Source organism: Chanodichthys erythropterus, chromosome 12 (genome assembly GCF_024489055.1).
Source record: "Chanodichthys erythropterus isolate Z2021 chromosome 12, ASM2448905v1, whole genome shotgun sequence".
Taxonomy (NCBI): Eukaryota; Metazoa; Chordata; class Actinopteri; order Cypriniformes; family Xenocyprididae; genus Chanodichthys; species Chanodichthys erythropterus.
Genome location: NC_090232.1, coordinates 15,140,824 through 15,156,943, shown reverse-complemented (window position 1 = coordinate 15,156,943; position 16,120 = coordinate 15,140,824). Strand labels below are relative to the sequence as shown.

Below are 16,120 nucleotides of genomic sequence, written 5' to 3'. Positions count from 1 at the left end.
AAGGGGGACATGGAGACAGTAGCAGGAATACAGATAGTTCAGGGTGAGTGGACTGAGTGTTACGGGACACTGCCTGTGTGCCTTCGGGAGGAAAACCTGACACTGAAATTTCAACCGAACACCCGCAGTCTCACACACTCACTCAAGCAATACAGAGGCATTCAAAGTCCACTGAGCAAAAGAGACAAGATTTGGGTATATTTACTTATATTCCTTAGAAGGAACTTATTCCCTGATAAGTGTTCCCTCTGCCAGAGCTCTCAAATCTCATGTGTGCTCATGTTCAATTCAAACTCTGACATTTTAACATCTGGAATATATGTTTTATGGAATAAAGAAAATAATACAGGGTTTATAATGGCAAAAAAAAAAAAAAAAAAAAAAAGGATAAAGGTGAACTATTGCTTTAAAATTCACTGTGAATTCTGTGGTTTAAGTTAAATTGTAGTTAGACGTGCAGACTCTGGGTCAAAGGTTATCATTTAGGATCTAAAACAAATTTAAAGACATTAATTGATGTCTAAAAGCTGCTTTAAACTAGTACAACAAGGCTTTTAGCAGCAGACATTTTGTTAATGTTTATATGCTGCTTACATACGCAGTAAATCTTTGTTTTGAGCAGGGCTCCTTAAATGAGGAGGCTCTGTTTTACATTCCATTCATTCCTGTTCAATACAGTCCCAATTTTAAGGACGGATTGTCTCCTAGTGAGGTGTATTGACTTTAAATGCCAAATCTGATGTGTTTGTATGAGATGATTCATACTTTTAAGGGTTTGCATACCGATCGTTCTCAAGAAAGGTCTGGTTCCTGATCTGGATGCATATCAACAGTAATGGAAAATATTTGCAGAATTTTTGTTATGAGAAAACATGCACAAATGTGCCATTCATTTATAAGGTCTGTATTAGTGGTTCTCAACCAGATTTTACATGGACTTAGACACACAAAACGTAAAATCAAATATTAACCATCAACTGCACAGGTTCAACAGTAATACGAGGATGAGGACAATTCACATAACCTGGCTATGTTGTCTAATCTGTCTGGCTTCCAAGTGAATTTTTGCAAACATACTGCTTAATTTGGAAAAATGACCTTTGACATGAAAAACAAAAGGTATGGGATGTGTTTTCTCATAATTTTCTATTTCTATTTATTTGCCATCATAACAATGCATGACTACATGGTTAGTCTATTTTAAATACGAAACACTAAATGTATTTTTAAAGTTTGCATTTATGTATGTATGTATTTATTTGCAGTTAAAGTTCAATTAAGTAAATTCAAGCAAAATAAAAATGCAGGCTAGGATACTATTTTTCTAGAATAGATAAATATTCTAGAACATTTTAAGGAAACAATCATACGCAAAAAACAAACAAAAAAAACAAATAAATAAATAAATAAAAACTGAACACATATTTGCTATAATGTATTATTTTAAGAATGAAAAAAATAAAAATAAATTATATATATTATATAATTAAACAAACAAATATTTTTTGGGAGCCAAACATGTATTTGCTATAATATATTTAATAATATTTGTATAATATTGAATATTATACTAATAACTAGTAGAATATATGTATAATATAATGTATTATTTAAATTAACTCAAAAATGAATCAATGGTGTTCTTGGTGTTCATTCGCTTGCTATAAGTATTTCTCAAAGTCATAGTGAAGATTTTCCAGCAACTTTTGAACTTCCCATGCCTCCTTCAAGTTCTTCACTATGACGTCCGCTGTGTTCGCTTCCTCTTAGAAACTGCTCCTTGGAGACCAGAGCACATTCACGGATCTCGTTAGCACAGCTTCCTCAATTAACATCTGCATGCTATCATTACCACAGCTTGAGATCAGATGCAGTATCAAGCTTCAGCTTCTGGCACACATGGCATCTTCTGGATGCATGGCTCCACATCAGTGAAACCAAGATAAATGTACCACCGCCAATTTAAGGTGATGATTTCAAAAACTGCAATTACTACTAGGAAGAACAGAATTCAGAGGGTTTATTTTTAGAGTCCTGCTGGAGTGTAAGAGGGTGGAGTGGTTGCCTGTGTGTGTGTGTATAATTATCACCACTGGGAATTAGCTGGTGGTGTGAGCAAGTGCTGTTACGTACGCCACAAGCAAATACTTTAATTGTGGCTGTGCTGCTGAAGAACTGCTCGCTCGTGCAGTTATTTCAACAATATTTATTTATGTATTAATGCTATCCTGCACTCTGTTTTTAGGTTTTAATCTTCATTTTGGTCAGCAAGCATGTATTTTGCCTGGAGAATGTACGGTGCACTGGTCCCAGTGAGAGAATGAGAGGGAGGAAATGGAAACAGTAAGAGAGAGGGAGACGTAGAGCGTGAACTGAGCTATTTTTAGGAGTGCTCACAGGAAGTGAAAGCCTCAGGCCTAGGCTTAACTGGTGCTTGACTGGTACCCACCGAGAGAGAGCAAGAAAGAAAGAGAATGAGAGACAGGAATGGCCAGGACAATTCAGCATCACTCAGAAAAGCTCTGTAGGACTGGATTTTACTTTTTTATGATTCTGTACACCAGCCACAAAACTGAGAAAGTCTTTTTAGCCCTATGTCTGTCTTCCTATGTCCTTACCAAATAAATTAATAAAAATACTGTGATGATACCATGGTACACTGAGGTATTAGGTGGTAATATCATGGTACACTGATACTGAATGAGTATTGTATTCATATACCATGGTCTTTACATGGTATATGAATAGATATTTCAAAGGTCATGATATTATGGTCAAAAACAAACAAGCAAAGAAAAAGCATGGTAATACCATGGTACTTTTAAGAACAGAAATACTAACAAAATCAAAAAAAAAAAAATGTTAAGACTTACATAATATAGTTAAGCACTACCATTCAAAAGTTTGGGATAAGGATGATTTTTTTTAAAGAAATTAATACTTATATTCAGCAAGGATGCATTACATGGACCAAAAGTGACAATAACAACTGTGACAGTGTTACAAAATATTTATATTTTAAATAAATGAGGTTCTTTTGAAAACCAAAAAATCCTGAAAAAACTGTACCATGGTTTCCACAAAAATATTAAGCAGCACAACAGTTTTCAACATTGATAATAATAAGAAATGTTTCTTGAGCATCAAATCAGCATATCAGAATGATTTCTGAAGGATCATGTGACACTGAAGACTGGAAAAATGGCAGCTGAAAATTCAGCTTTGCCATCACAGGAACAAATTACATTTAAAAAAATATTAAAATAGAAAATAGTTATTTGAGATTGTAAGACTATTTCAAAATATTACTGTTTTTACTGTATTTTTTTATCAAATACATGCAGCCTTGGTGAGCATCAGAGACGTTTTTCAAAAACATAAAAAAAAAAAAGATTGACCCCAAACTTTAAAACGGCAGTGTATATTATGAGAGATAGAATGGTCATTGATTAATTATTTCCATATTTTTTGCATACACATACACCTGCACACGCTGCCTTCATATGATCCCAATAAAGTGTTTTAATTCTAATAATGAGCTTAAAATTCAAAACTCACCTCGTTCCCGAAGGTTCCGGAACAGCTTGGATGTTCCTTTCCAAACTGGTGGAGTGTCAGACAAGATCTTCTCCAGCTCCTATAAAACATGACAAAACATACAGGTGCTTGTCATATAATTAGAATATCACCAAAAAGTTTATTTATTTCACTAATTCCATTCAAAAAGTGAAATTGTATATCCATTCATTACACACAGACTGATATATTTCAAATGTTTATTTCTTTTAATTTTGATGATTATAACTGACAACTAAGGAAAATCCCAAACTCAGCATCTCAGAAAATTAGAATATTGTGAAAAGGTTCAATATTGAAGACACCTGGTGCCACACTCTAATCAGCTAATTACTTCAAAACACCTGCAAAGGCCCTTAAATGGTCTCTCAGTCTAGTTCTGTAGGCTACACAATCATGGGGAAGACTGCTGACTTGACAGTTGTCCAAAAGACGACCACTGACACCTTGCACAAGGAGGGCAAGACACAAAAGGTCATTACAAAAGAGGCTGGCTGTTCACAGAGCTCTGTGTCCAAGCACATTAATAGAGAGGTGAAGGGAAGGAAAAGATGTGGTAGAAAAAAAGTGTACAAGCAATAGGGATAACCGCACCCTGGAGAGGATTGTGAAACAAAACCCATTAAAAAATGTGGGGGAGATTCACAGAGTGTGGACTGCAGCTGGAGTCAGTGCTTCAAGAACCACTACGCACAGATGTATACAAGACATGGGTTTCAGCTGTCGCATTCCTTGTGTCAAGCCACTCTTGAACAACAGACAGCGTCAGAAGCGTCTTGCCAGGGCTAAAGACAAAAAGGACTGGACTTCTGCTGAGTGGTCCAATGTTCTCTGATGAAAGTAAATTTTGCATTTCCTTTGGAAATCAGGGTCCCAGAGTCTGGAGGAAGAGAGGTAAGGCACACAATCCACATTGCTTGAGGTCCAGTGTAAAGTTTCCACAGTCAGTGATGGTTTGGGGTGTCATGTCATCTGCTGGTGTTGGTCCACTGTGTTTTCTGAGGTCCAAGGTCAACGCAGCCGTATACCAGGAAGTTTTAGAGCACTTCATGCTTCCTGCTGCTGACCAACTTTATGGAGATGCAGATTTCATTTTCCAACAGAACTTGGCTACTGCACACAGTGCCAAAGCTACCAGTTCCTGGCTTAAGGACCATGGTATGCCTGTTCTTAATTGGCCAGCAAACTCGCCTGACCTTAACCCCATAGAAAATCTATGGGGTATTGTGAAGAGGAAGATGCGATATGCCAGACCCAACAATGCAGAAGAGCTGGAGGCCACTATCAGAGCAACCTGGGCTCTCATAACACCACCTTAGCAGTGCCACAGACTGATCGACTCCATGCCACGCCGCATTGCTGCAGTAATTCAGGCAAAAGGAGCCCCAACTAAGTATTGAGTGCTGTACATGCTCATACTTTTCATGTTCATACTTTTCAGTTGGCCAAGATTTCTAAAAATCCTTTCTTTGTATTGGTCTTAAGTAATATTCTAATTTTCTGAGATACTGAATTTGGGATTCTCAGGACTGTACATTATTTGCATGAATAAATACATTTTGAAATGCAAACCTATTTATTATTTATAAATAATAACTTATTTTACTGAGCTATCAAATCTACATAGCATGCATTAGCAATAGTTTTATAACAGACCTGTTTGTTGAGGGACCTCCAAGGTTTTTTGACTAAAGAAAATGGACAAACAGAGACAGACAGCAACAAAAAGAAGCAGAAAGAGGGTGGCCGGTGAGATAAGATCAGGATAGGGGTCTTGTTCCATTTAACAATCAGACAAAACAACATGATTGTTTTTCTGCTCAGCAAAATCCTGCAACAAATGTTTCAATCAATGAATTTCCCACTAAAATATCTCTGTGTGAGAGAGAGGCAGTTCACCGTCAGTGTAAATGAAGAGAGCTGGACTAAACAGTCCTGTTCTCTGTCATAGCAACCAGGCAATCAGCCCCATGGAGCTCTGCTCAGAGGCTCAAGGTCAGTTTGTCCCACAGACTTTGCTTCAGGTCTCAAGAGCATGCAGCATAATCTGAAATAATGCAACTACCATCTTGAATGTATCTTTATTTATGTATTAAAGAGTACAGTTTTGTAAATTTTATACAAATTTTAATACAGTTCACCCAAAAATGAAATTTCTGACATTAATTACTTACCCTCATGTCGTTTCACACCTGTAAGACCTTCGTTAATCTTCGGAACACAAATTAAGATATTTTTGATAAAATACAATGGCTCAGTGCGGCCTCCATTGTGTATCAAACTGCCAAAGTCACGTGAACCATGGAAATTACTAAACGTTTCGAAACACTTATGACGTAACAAAGTCTCATTTACTGAAATCACATGACTTTGTCAGTTTGATACATGCTCCGAACCACTGATTCTAAACAAAAGATTTGTAAATCTTCGAAACTTCATGAAACAGTGTTTTGAAATTGCCCATCACTAGATATTGTTGAATAAAGTCGTTATTTAGTTTTTTGGCACGCAAGAAGTATTCTCGTCACTACATAACATTAAGGTTGAACCACTGTAGTCACATGAACTGTTTTAAATATATCTTTAGTACCTTTCTGGGCATTTGAAAGTGTTGATGAACGTAGGTCTTACGGGTGTGGAACAACATTAGGGTGAGTACTTAATAACATTATTTTTATGTTTGGGTGAACTAACCCTTTAAAAACATACATTATTGTTACAAATGCTGAAACAAAACAACAAAATTTACAATCACATTAGAATAACACCTCCCTTCTGCTATTCATGCTCCACTAGAGCTGTACTGGATGAATCAGCGTTTTTAAACAAATCTCTTGAATGAATGATTCAATGACAAATACATTTTAAAAAGTCACTTATCGCCACCTACTGGTGTAACTGGTGTAACACTGATATAAACTTTATTTGAAGAGTCAAGTTGCTTTTAAAAGGTGATTTACTAATAGACATATCCAAACTATAAACTTTTATCCCAGTACTTCTGGACCCTTTTCTGTGATAACGCATTTCCACAAATTATAAACCTCACAAATGTAGTAAAGTTTTTAATATTTTAATTTTTAAAAAATGTAACACACATTTATAAGACACATTTATAGTGTTATATTAACTTAGCAGTAAATTAAAAGAAAAAGATGAAAAAATAACGTTGCTGTAAGGGTGTTTTTAATACAACAGCTGAGGGAGTGATGGCAAATCTTTCTCTCTTCTGACTGCTGTAATCAATCTCTCGATTATTTTTCCCTCTTTTGGAAACCCATGGATATGCTAATGTATTTTTTTATTTTTTTTTTGCTTTAAGAGCAAATGCAAATACAAAAATGATATTTGATGTCTTTTCCCATTCACCGCTATAAAAGTTTACCCAACTATGACGACTTCCGCTTCTGAGAACCCTGGAAACGTGAAAAGGGTCAATATGAATTATTGTTACAGAAATAATTATACTGTGTGGTTGAAAAGACTGTTTGTGAAGCAGTTTCACACCTAAACATGACAACTGCTTTCTCTGGCTCAGCGGCAGCGACAACGCAGATTTGAATGTTCCGCTGTGCTCTTACTTGTCAAAAGTTTAATAGACAGAGGTGAATCGTTTAGGAATAACATCACATGGGTGTTTGAATCAAGATTGTGATCTTTTAATGATTAATAGTGCAACTTTATGCTCAGCCTTTGTCATGCATGGAGCAAGCACAAACAATAAAGTTTTGCAGGTGTAACATTAATGGATGGCATGCTCCTTTTATATAAGATTAATGCCTGTTGTGTCTAGTGGAACATTATGACATTTATTGTATTTATTCTATCAAGACATGCACTTCAAAGACTAAACAACAGTAGAGATTGAATCCAGCTAAGTAACAAGTAAGCACTGCTGTGGGTCTCTTGAATAGCTTTGATCTGGCCCATTAAGACCTACTAACATTCATTTCTAAAGATTATTAATTGGCATACTATAAGATTAAGGCACAACAACAAAACATTTACTTCACACTGATGTCCTAATTAAACAGTTTTACGTGCACTTTGAAGTACTGGGGAAAAAGAAACAAGTCATACTTCCCTCAAATAAAAACATAATAGTTTCTTTTTGTCTCATTTAAATAAATACGTAAAACAGAGACACCTAGACATATCTCTTTTCCTCATGTTTAAGTCACTTTGGATAAAAGTGTGTTTTCTAAATGTTCAAAACAAAATGATGCATATAATCACAGACCTGAGTTAAGTCTACTTGCAACTAGTTAACTTAAATGGTTAGAGAAGACCACATTAGGTGATTCCAAGACCATCAAGTACTTCTTAAAAAAAAGAAAAAAGAAAAAAAAGAAAGAAAAGAAGATACCATTTTTGGTCTTCCTTACTTAAGGCAAATAGGGCAAACATTTTACATGAATTTTAGAGTAAGGCAAATAAAGCAGAGTTTACAGTAAAGAGCTTTGCACTCTGCTGCTGTCCCTACAGTAATTTAAATGAAGTATAACTTTTAGATGGAGCATGTGTGTTACTCACCACGGGGCTCACTCATAGTGACCGACTCGATGAAGTTCTGAGGAGTCATGTACAGCTGTCCCTCATACTCCACTGAACTGAAGAGACGGAAACGATGCTCATGAGACGACATGTACACGTCACCTTCGTCAAAATCAAACGGAGCCTGCAAGAACCAATGACAAGCAAAATCTTACATCTTAATCTAAAAGTCTTTAGTGTTAAATTGCTTATCATTATGTATAGTGAAGCTGTCTCTGTTTAGTCAGGATAAACAGATAACATCTGTTTCATCTGACATCAAAAGGTCATCATGAAGGGCGTCATGTGGAATTGTTCTGCCTTTTGTGTCATGAAACTCAGACTTTTTTTTCACACTGGCACACTATATTATTCCCATGTGGCACATATTGAATGACTCAATATAAAATATAGATATTAAAATACTAAAATATATAGATTTAGATTTTATGCAACTAATAAAATCTTATTGTCCAAACTAGGAAATTATAATTATAATTTTGTTTTGTTTTTGAAAGAAACTCTTATGCTTGGTGACTCTTATGCTCACTAAGGCTACAATTATTTAATTAAAAAACAAAACAAACAAACAAAAAAAAAAAACTTACAAACAGCAACATTGTGAAATATTATTACAATTTAAAATCACTGTTTTCTATTTTAATAGATTTTAAAATGTAATTTATCCATGTGATGACAAAGCTGAATTTTCAAGCATCATTACTCCAGTCTTCAGTGTCACATGATCCTTCAGAAATCATTCTATTATGCTGATCTCTTAAAGATGTATTATTACTCTAAAGATTTATTATCATCATTATTATTATTATCAATGTTGAAAACATTTTGGAACCTATGGAAGCACATCATATGCATGCATTTGCTTTCATTATAGTTTTGTTTGTAAACAAAATTTAAAATATGAATTTAAAAATAAAAAAGGTGTTAATGTGCATTGCACTGTCAAAGACATCAATAGTAATGCTGTTTGATGTAGGCTAATGTATATGTATGTGTACAACAGCAATACATAGAATAATGCATTTGAATTGAATACCACTTGATGTTAAAAATAATTTATATGTAAGAAAATACTATTTCATCTCTCTACACTAAACTAAGTCAAAGAAAAGGTTTCTTTGATGTGGTAACACACACAAGAACTGCAACGTTTCCACCCCAATCAAGAAAACATTTAGTTACTAAGTGGAACAGTCAGACCAAAACATCTGGCAGCCCATGGAAACCAAATCTGACCGTCTGCCAAAGGTACAAAAATCCCAAAAATATGTTTATATGCACGTGCCAAAGAATTCTGTGCTTAGATATGACAGCCCAACTCTGATAGGGTACTGTTTGACAGGCCTCTATGATACAGCACAGATAGGTGCATAGCTGTTTTAACCAACCGTAACGCTCGGATAGGCTATGTGGTCTGAAACAGTCACTCGTGTGCGCAGTCATTTCAGCACCATGACCGGGGAAAGCGCCCTTCTTCCTGCTGCAGCATCACACAATTGCGCATTGTCATGGTTTCGAGGCATTATGACTGTCAATTCACGAAACTCTACAGCATGAAAGCCAAATAACAGTTCATGTCCCAGAAGCAGTTGCATAGACTCGACATTGAAAAACACTTGCCAGGAAAAAAACACTAACAGGAAGCAGTGTTACGTGGCACTGAGAACAGTGGGAACAGTCATACCTTCTCCTTTGCGGCCACAGCGGGTAGTGAAGGCAGCAGTGCCCGACAGCCCGTTCCGTTTTTCGGGGCTTTTCTAGCTCTGAATCCGCACATATCTGAATAATAATAATACAACACGGCTCCTCCGGCCGCAACACCCACAGCAACTGCTATCCCTCTGCGTCTGTATCGGTTATCCTTCTCCGAGGAACGAAAAAGAGCATTCCGTGGAGCTGAAGAAAAACTCCGAAATATACCTCCTAGTCTGCGCACAGCGGCCATTATTGTTGGTATGACAGAATTTGTGCAAGATTCTCGAGTTCTCATTCATTCATCGCGAGATTATGTGCTGCTCCCTCACCGGGATCACCCAGAACAGATCAGCAGCGAGTCCAATATGTCCATTTGAACTCTGGTCGCAAACTTAGCCTATATAATGTAAAATAAACTTCTATAATGATATGAAAAACGGTTGCCAACGCATATGTAAGTCTAATTACTTGTCAAATTCAGGCTTGAACCCCCACAAAATAAGTCAAAACAAAAGGTGTTCTTTTTACACGACTAAACGTTTCAAAAGTTATAGTTGTTACAAAAAAGTGCACTAAACATGTCGCGTTTGCCTGATGAGGTAACCATAGCAACTGTATGCCGCTCGAGCGCTTTCCGTTTATTACAGTAGATACAGAATACGTCGACGAAACATAAGCACAGTCAATTTTAGTTTTATTACAGATTTACATATAACAAGTAAACATCACATAAACAAATATAGAAATCTGTGTTTTGTTAAAAACTTTAGAGCGGCAATAAAAGACCATTTTTGTTGCGCGAGACGAACCTCAACAGATGCTACTGCAAAATATAAGCTAGGCTACTACAGTGACAGAAATTAATACGTCTACTTCTTAAAGTCATTTCCTTTCACACTCTTTCTACCAAGTAAACATCTAAAAAATTAAAGACATTTTTTTTTTCAACCTTCTCATATTCAGACAATTTTAAGATCTATTCACACATACTTCGGTGCGATTACGCGAATCAAAGTTTTGCCAATCGTACTGTACAGTCACTGAAGTCAGATGACTCAAAGTAGAGGTCTGCAATCGGGATCCGACGCAACAGAGTGATCCAAGGGACAAGTTTAGAATTGCTGAGTGCAGATGTGGGTGATATGTGCGCGTGTATTGAAAAATCCATCCCGCGCAGACCTCTAATACATATGAACTCATATGAAGCTTTTATGAAAAACGCCAAACTCCTTTGGTTTACCCATGCAGCAAACTGTCAATGTCACCACGAAACCTGACACATAACTGACATCTCTATCGCAAGTGATCGATCCACTGCGCCCGTGGATTGATCCTGCTCTAGCTGACCACATTGATTTTGGTTTAAGGTATTTTTGGAGATCATAAATACTAATGAGCTAAGGGGAACGACGTGGGAGAACGTGTCCCTTGAGAGAACCGTTGATAAATCACCTACGGTGGGAGTGATCTATCCTCGTGAGAGATATCAAAGAAGGGGTAAATGTTATTTCAATATGATTCAATATTATATATATATATATATATATATATATATATATATATATATATATATATATATATATATATATATATATATATAATGACAAATATTAACATGCAAATAAATTGGTGGATCTCCGGGGAATTGTATAAGCGCAGTTGATTGCACGCGCATTTGTTTTAAATTAACAAGGCAACACCAGATCCATACCTAAGTAATCTTTCATGTAATATCTACTTTGAGGCATGTTCTTAGCTGTTGGGCTGGAAAATTTCTATATCAATCACTCATAGTATCAACGATTTGCCATCAAACATTTCGTTTCCTTTGTGTTAATGACCCCTCTTTTGTGCGTAATGAATCTTTGATCTTTGATATCTTTGATACTTCATCTGAACTCATGTTGTGCTGGAACTGTTCAAAGGCACGTTGACATCAGTCAGAGTTGACAGCGCAGTGATGGCGTTTTTGCAGCACAGATGTGCAGGTTGTTTTGACTTTTCCTTCTTTATTCTTTTAAAGGCAGTTACATGCACACTTTAGAGGTCATATAAATTTACACCTGGCTATCGATTAAGCGAAAGTCTAAACCCAAGTATAATGGTATAAACCAAGTCGCAAATCAAGTACAAGAGACTTTTTGGCATCAACTAACGCACACACCTTGAAGTCTTGTCTCTCTCTCTCTCTCCCTCTGCCTCTCGTTCTCTATCGAGCACCGCCCCCTTTCTTTTCCTTTTTCCTCCTTGGCTTCCACCTGCTTCACACTAGAGATTCGCCAGAGCGCGTCAGTGCGCGTAAACCCCGGGGAACGGAACGGATCGGTACACAGTGCGCATCCCTCTTCACCATCCAACTGCACTTTTCTTTTCCTCGTTGCGCACTCATCTCCACAATGTTGCTTTCTGCACTTTTATCATAATCCATCAATGGATTAAACGCGTGGATGCAGATGAAACCGATCATCAAAGAAGACAGAAGAAGAGGATCAAACGATCAAGGAGTTATGTTTCAAACAGTCATCTATAAAGGGCTCCATTAGCATATGTCAAGAGGGCATTTACATAAGGGCCATATTTAGGCTGCTGCTTCAGAACAGAGCCAGTCACATCCAGAGAGCACAAGAGGAGAGAAGCCGCATAAGCTTGTGTGCTGGAGTGCGTAAGAGAGAGTATTGGATACACAGGGGACCGGAGCAAAGGGGAGTAGCCTGGAAGGTCGAGAGAGCATGTGCTAAACCGAGAGGGAGCGAGCGAGAGAGAATCGGATGTAAACACGCATTGACTGTCAAAGCCGCAAGCAGTGACTGCGCAAAACACTAGGGAAAGAGAAACCACAGGGGCTCTCCTCACGGCAACTTTTCTTCGACTGTCGGTGATGGGTGCAATCGGTGAGCTGGTGGGCAGCTTCTCTCACGGCTTTGAGAGCTTTGCGCACGGGTCTCATTTCGTCCTCACGCCCCCCGGGGACTCCGGTGCTCTGATGAACGAGCACATCGTCTCCGCCGAGCGCCTGTCACGCAGCACTTCACCGGACCTGACGCATCTGAAAGGGATCCTCCGCCGGCGGCAGCTCTACTGCAGAACCGGCTACCACCTCGAGATATTACCGGACGGTTCGGTGCAAGGCACGAGAAAAGACCACAGCAGATTTGGTAAGTATTGTTTCATTATTTCAGTCAATGCTACAAAAAATTGCATGTCACTGTAATAAATTAGTACTATAATAATAACACTAGCTAGCTATATATATACATTAGGTACTTGTGTATAGAAATTGACCTGGACTGATAATGATTATTTTAACGGTTAAAAGTCTTTGTTACTTAATATGCATCATGATTAATGCTGACTGCTGGTCAATCTCTACTTATGTAACTGCACTCCACTGTAATGTAAAATGTGATGATATTATTATGACGATGGTGATTATTATTATTTTCACGGTCATAGGCTACTGTGTTCAAATAATGTTCATTATAATATAGCAAAACACAGTGATTAAGTGTGAAAGACGTCATGAATTAAGTATAGGGCAGGTTGATGCCACTATTGCAGGTGCTTGTCCTGCTGTCTCAACTGAGAACTAACAGCTGTGCTTTTCTCACAGGTATATTGGAATTCATTAGCCTCGCTGTGGGGATGGTGAGCATCCGTGGTGTGGATAGCGGATTGTATCTGGGAATGAACAGCAAGGGCGAACTGTATGGATCTGTAAGTATAGCATAAATGCTACTACTGCATATTATCGAGTAATGCAACAATTAATTTCATTCATAGCCTCCCTGTGCTAAATTGAGAGTGTGATTTATGGTGCAATTTCAAATAGCCTCTGGACACAGTTTATCCTTCTGTTTGTACTTATTATGCATGGTTAACCCTTGCTTTCCCCTCTCTTTCTCTTAGGATAAGCTGACAGCAGAGTGTGTGTTCAGGGAGCAGTTTGAGGAGAACTGGTACAACACTTACTCTTCTAACCTGTATCGACACGGCGAGCGAGGATCTCATTATTACGTGGCCCTCAACAAAGACGGAACGTCTCGAGATGGAGCCCGCTCTCGGAGGCACCAGCGCTTCACGCATTTCTTGCCGCGGCCTGTGGATCCAGAGCGCGTTCCTGAGCTTTACAAGGAGATACTAGGTCACAGTTGAAACCACTGAACCTCAAACTAAAAAAAAAGCACCTGCATGCTCTTTATCCCCCCCCCCCCCAGACAGACCTGTCTCAGGAGAAAGCAGTGCAGATGGGGGGGAAAGAGGCCGTCTTCTGCGGCCAAGGTTGGAGCAAATGCAGGAGATGGAAAGCCCTTGACTGCAGTGACAGGAACCAAATGTCTGGACTCTGGATAGTTCCTGAAGAACAGAACACTGCTTTGGATCCATTCACCTGCTATATGTAGGGATTTTGGATTAAAAGAGAACAAATTACCACTGGTGGACCTCTCACCAGAGAATAATGGACATCTACTACTACTGAAAATTCTAGAAGGCTTCTGAAGGAATTCTGCGAAATGCTTTTGAGATTTCATACTCTTCCAAACACTGGCATGGACAAGCAGGAGACATAAACTCCTCCAAACATTTCTCTTTAGGTCCTTTAATTTATGTTTTTTAAAGATATTTATTTTATATATTTATTTATTTTGAAAGTATATTTTTACAAGAATATATGCAAGATGTAACAGGACGTCATGAGAGCTTTATTTTCTACCACTATAGAGACATGACTTCTAGAGATAGAACTACTGAAGAAAGTATTTTCTTATATGAGTTGTTAATTTTTGGTTGTATGTGATCCACCTTGGTGTCCCCCCGTTTTTTTGTTTTTCTCTCATGTCATTAAACCAGATCCTTAAGAGCCTGAGAATGTTCCAGAATTCACTGGGGAATTAAACAGTTCAAATGATTGCATTTTGTTGTGTCTGTCTTTTCAGTAGAAACATAAGGTCACCTGTCAGAGGTGAATGGTTATTGAATTTCTATTTGGAGAAAGGAAAAGGAGGTCAACTTTTAGGGAAATGTAAGCAGGGACAGCAGGTGTCTACAGCTGTCTGATTTTCATAGAATCTTTTGCGGGGAAATCACTTAATCGCTTAAAAGCCTAAATGGTTATGCTAAACAGTAAACATGTAAGTCACGATAATACGATTTGTAAAAAAAATGTTAAAGGGTTAGTTCACCCAAAAATGAAATTCAAACCCGCAATGCTTTCATTCGTCCTCGGAACACAAATGAAGATCTTTTTGATGAAATCTGAGAGCTTTCTGTCCCTCCATTAAGAGCTACTCAATTTAAATTTTGACGCTACAAAAGAGATTGTAAAACTAATCTGAATATATTGAGCGGTTTAGTTCAAATTTTCTGAAGAGACTTGGTCACGTTTTATGATGAACAGATTTAATTTATGTGAATGACACTGTGTGCACCTTCTATATATTAGTACTGTCCTTCGCTGCTTTGGAAAAGCTGCTTGTGATGAACTTTGATTCATCATGTGACTCTCATCACCACTGTTTGGTGGTTGTCAGTATATTACAAAAGTACAAAACAGATATTAATACTTCAATAGGTTGGTAAATTAACATTATATCAGTTAATGAAATGCATTATTTTTTACTGTAAATTTAACAGAATTCTTTTACAGTGTGTAAAATAAAGTTATCAATCATAATTATTACCATAATAATATAAACCTTTAAATTATATGGTTTTGAACCGTAAAATAGACAGCTGTCCAGTAAAACCTAAAACGTTGCTACTGTATTTTTTACGGTAAAGTTCTGGCAACCACAGCTGTTGTTTTTTTAATGTAAATTTTACAGGGATTTTTTTTTTTTTTTTTTTAGTGTAGGCTTTTATTCACATATAAACATTGATCAGTGAACATAAACAGAAGCTCAACCGAACCCGCTTGAACAAACGTGCTAGAACAAACCTCTTCCGGAAGTTCAAACGTGCTGTGTAACTCACAAAAATGAACCTCATTGGTTCTGACATGCGTCAAGCAAACATGCTTGAGCTTCTGTTTACCACAACTGATGTGTGAGTTGGTGAATGTTTACATGTGAATATAAGCCTAAATTCAATCTGTTCATCATATAAAGCGAACAAGTATCTTCAGACAACAATCTCTTTATGAACTTTTTGAAGCATCAAAGTTTCAATTGCATAGGCTGTCTATGGAGGAACAGAAATCTCTCAGATTTCATCAAAAATATCTTAATTTGTGTTCCTAAGATGAACGAAAGTCTTAAAAGTTTGGAACAACATGAGGGTGAGTAATTAATGAGAGCAT

The 16,120-nt window shown here is 37.3% G+C and overlaps 2 protein-coding genes across 2 annotated transcripts in view; one reads left to right on the top strand and one right to left on the bottom strand.

Moving 5' to 3' along the window:
• Positions 1-10,067, bottom strand: part of micu3a (mitochondrial calcium uptake family, member 3a) — a 34,469-nt gene extending 24,402 nt beyond the window's left edge. The window contains exons 1-4 of the mRNA XM_067404774.1: positions 9,815-10,067; positions 8,110-8,254; positions 5,233-5,264; positions 3,559-3,637 (exon numbers count right to left, since the gene is read on the bottom strand). Coding sequence (XP_067260875.1) covers positions 3,559-3,637; positions 5,233-5,264; positions 8,110-8,254; positions 9,815-9,907 — 349 coding nt within the window. The 5' untranslated portion in view covers positions 9,908-10,067. The remainder of the gene's footprint in view (positions 1-3,558; positions 3,638-5,232; positions 5,265-8,109; positions 8,255-9,814) is intronic.
• A 2,636-nt stretch (positions 10,068-12,703) lies between these two features.
• Positions 12,704-13,977, top strand: fgf20a (fibroblast growth factor 20a). The gene is made up of 3 exons (XM_067404665.1): positions 12,704-12,980; positions 13,436-13,539; positions 13,732-13,977. The coding sequence occupies exons 1-3, from the start codon at positions 12,704-12,706 to the stop codon at positions 13,975-13,977; spliced, it is 627 nt and encodes a 208-aa protein (XP_067260766.1).
• Positions 13,978-16,120: the final 2,143 nt, after the last annotated feature.

What these genes read in the sequence shown, in the direction of transcription:
- fgf20a (XM_067404665.1), top strand. Translation starts at nt 12,704, where the DNA reads ATGGGTGCAATCGGTGAGCTGGTGGGCAGCTTCTCTCACGGCTTTGAG. An exon ending in AAAAGACCACAGCAGATTTG is followed by an intron (nt 12,981 to 13,435) that starts GTAAGTATTGTT and finishes CTTTTCTCACAG; the next exon opens with GTATATTGGAATTCATTAGC. An exon ending in AGGGCGAACTGTATGGATCT is followed by an intron (nt 13,540 to 13,731) that starts GTAAGTATAGCA and finishes TCTTTCTCTTAG; the next exon opens with GATAAGCTGACAGCAGAGTG.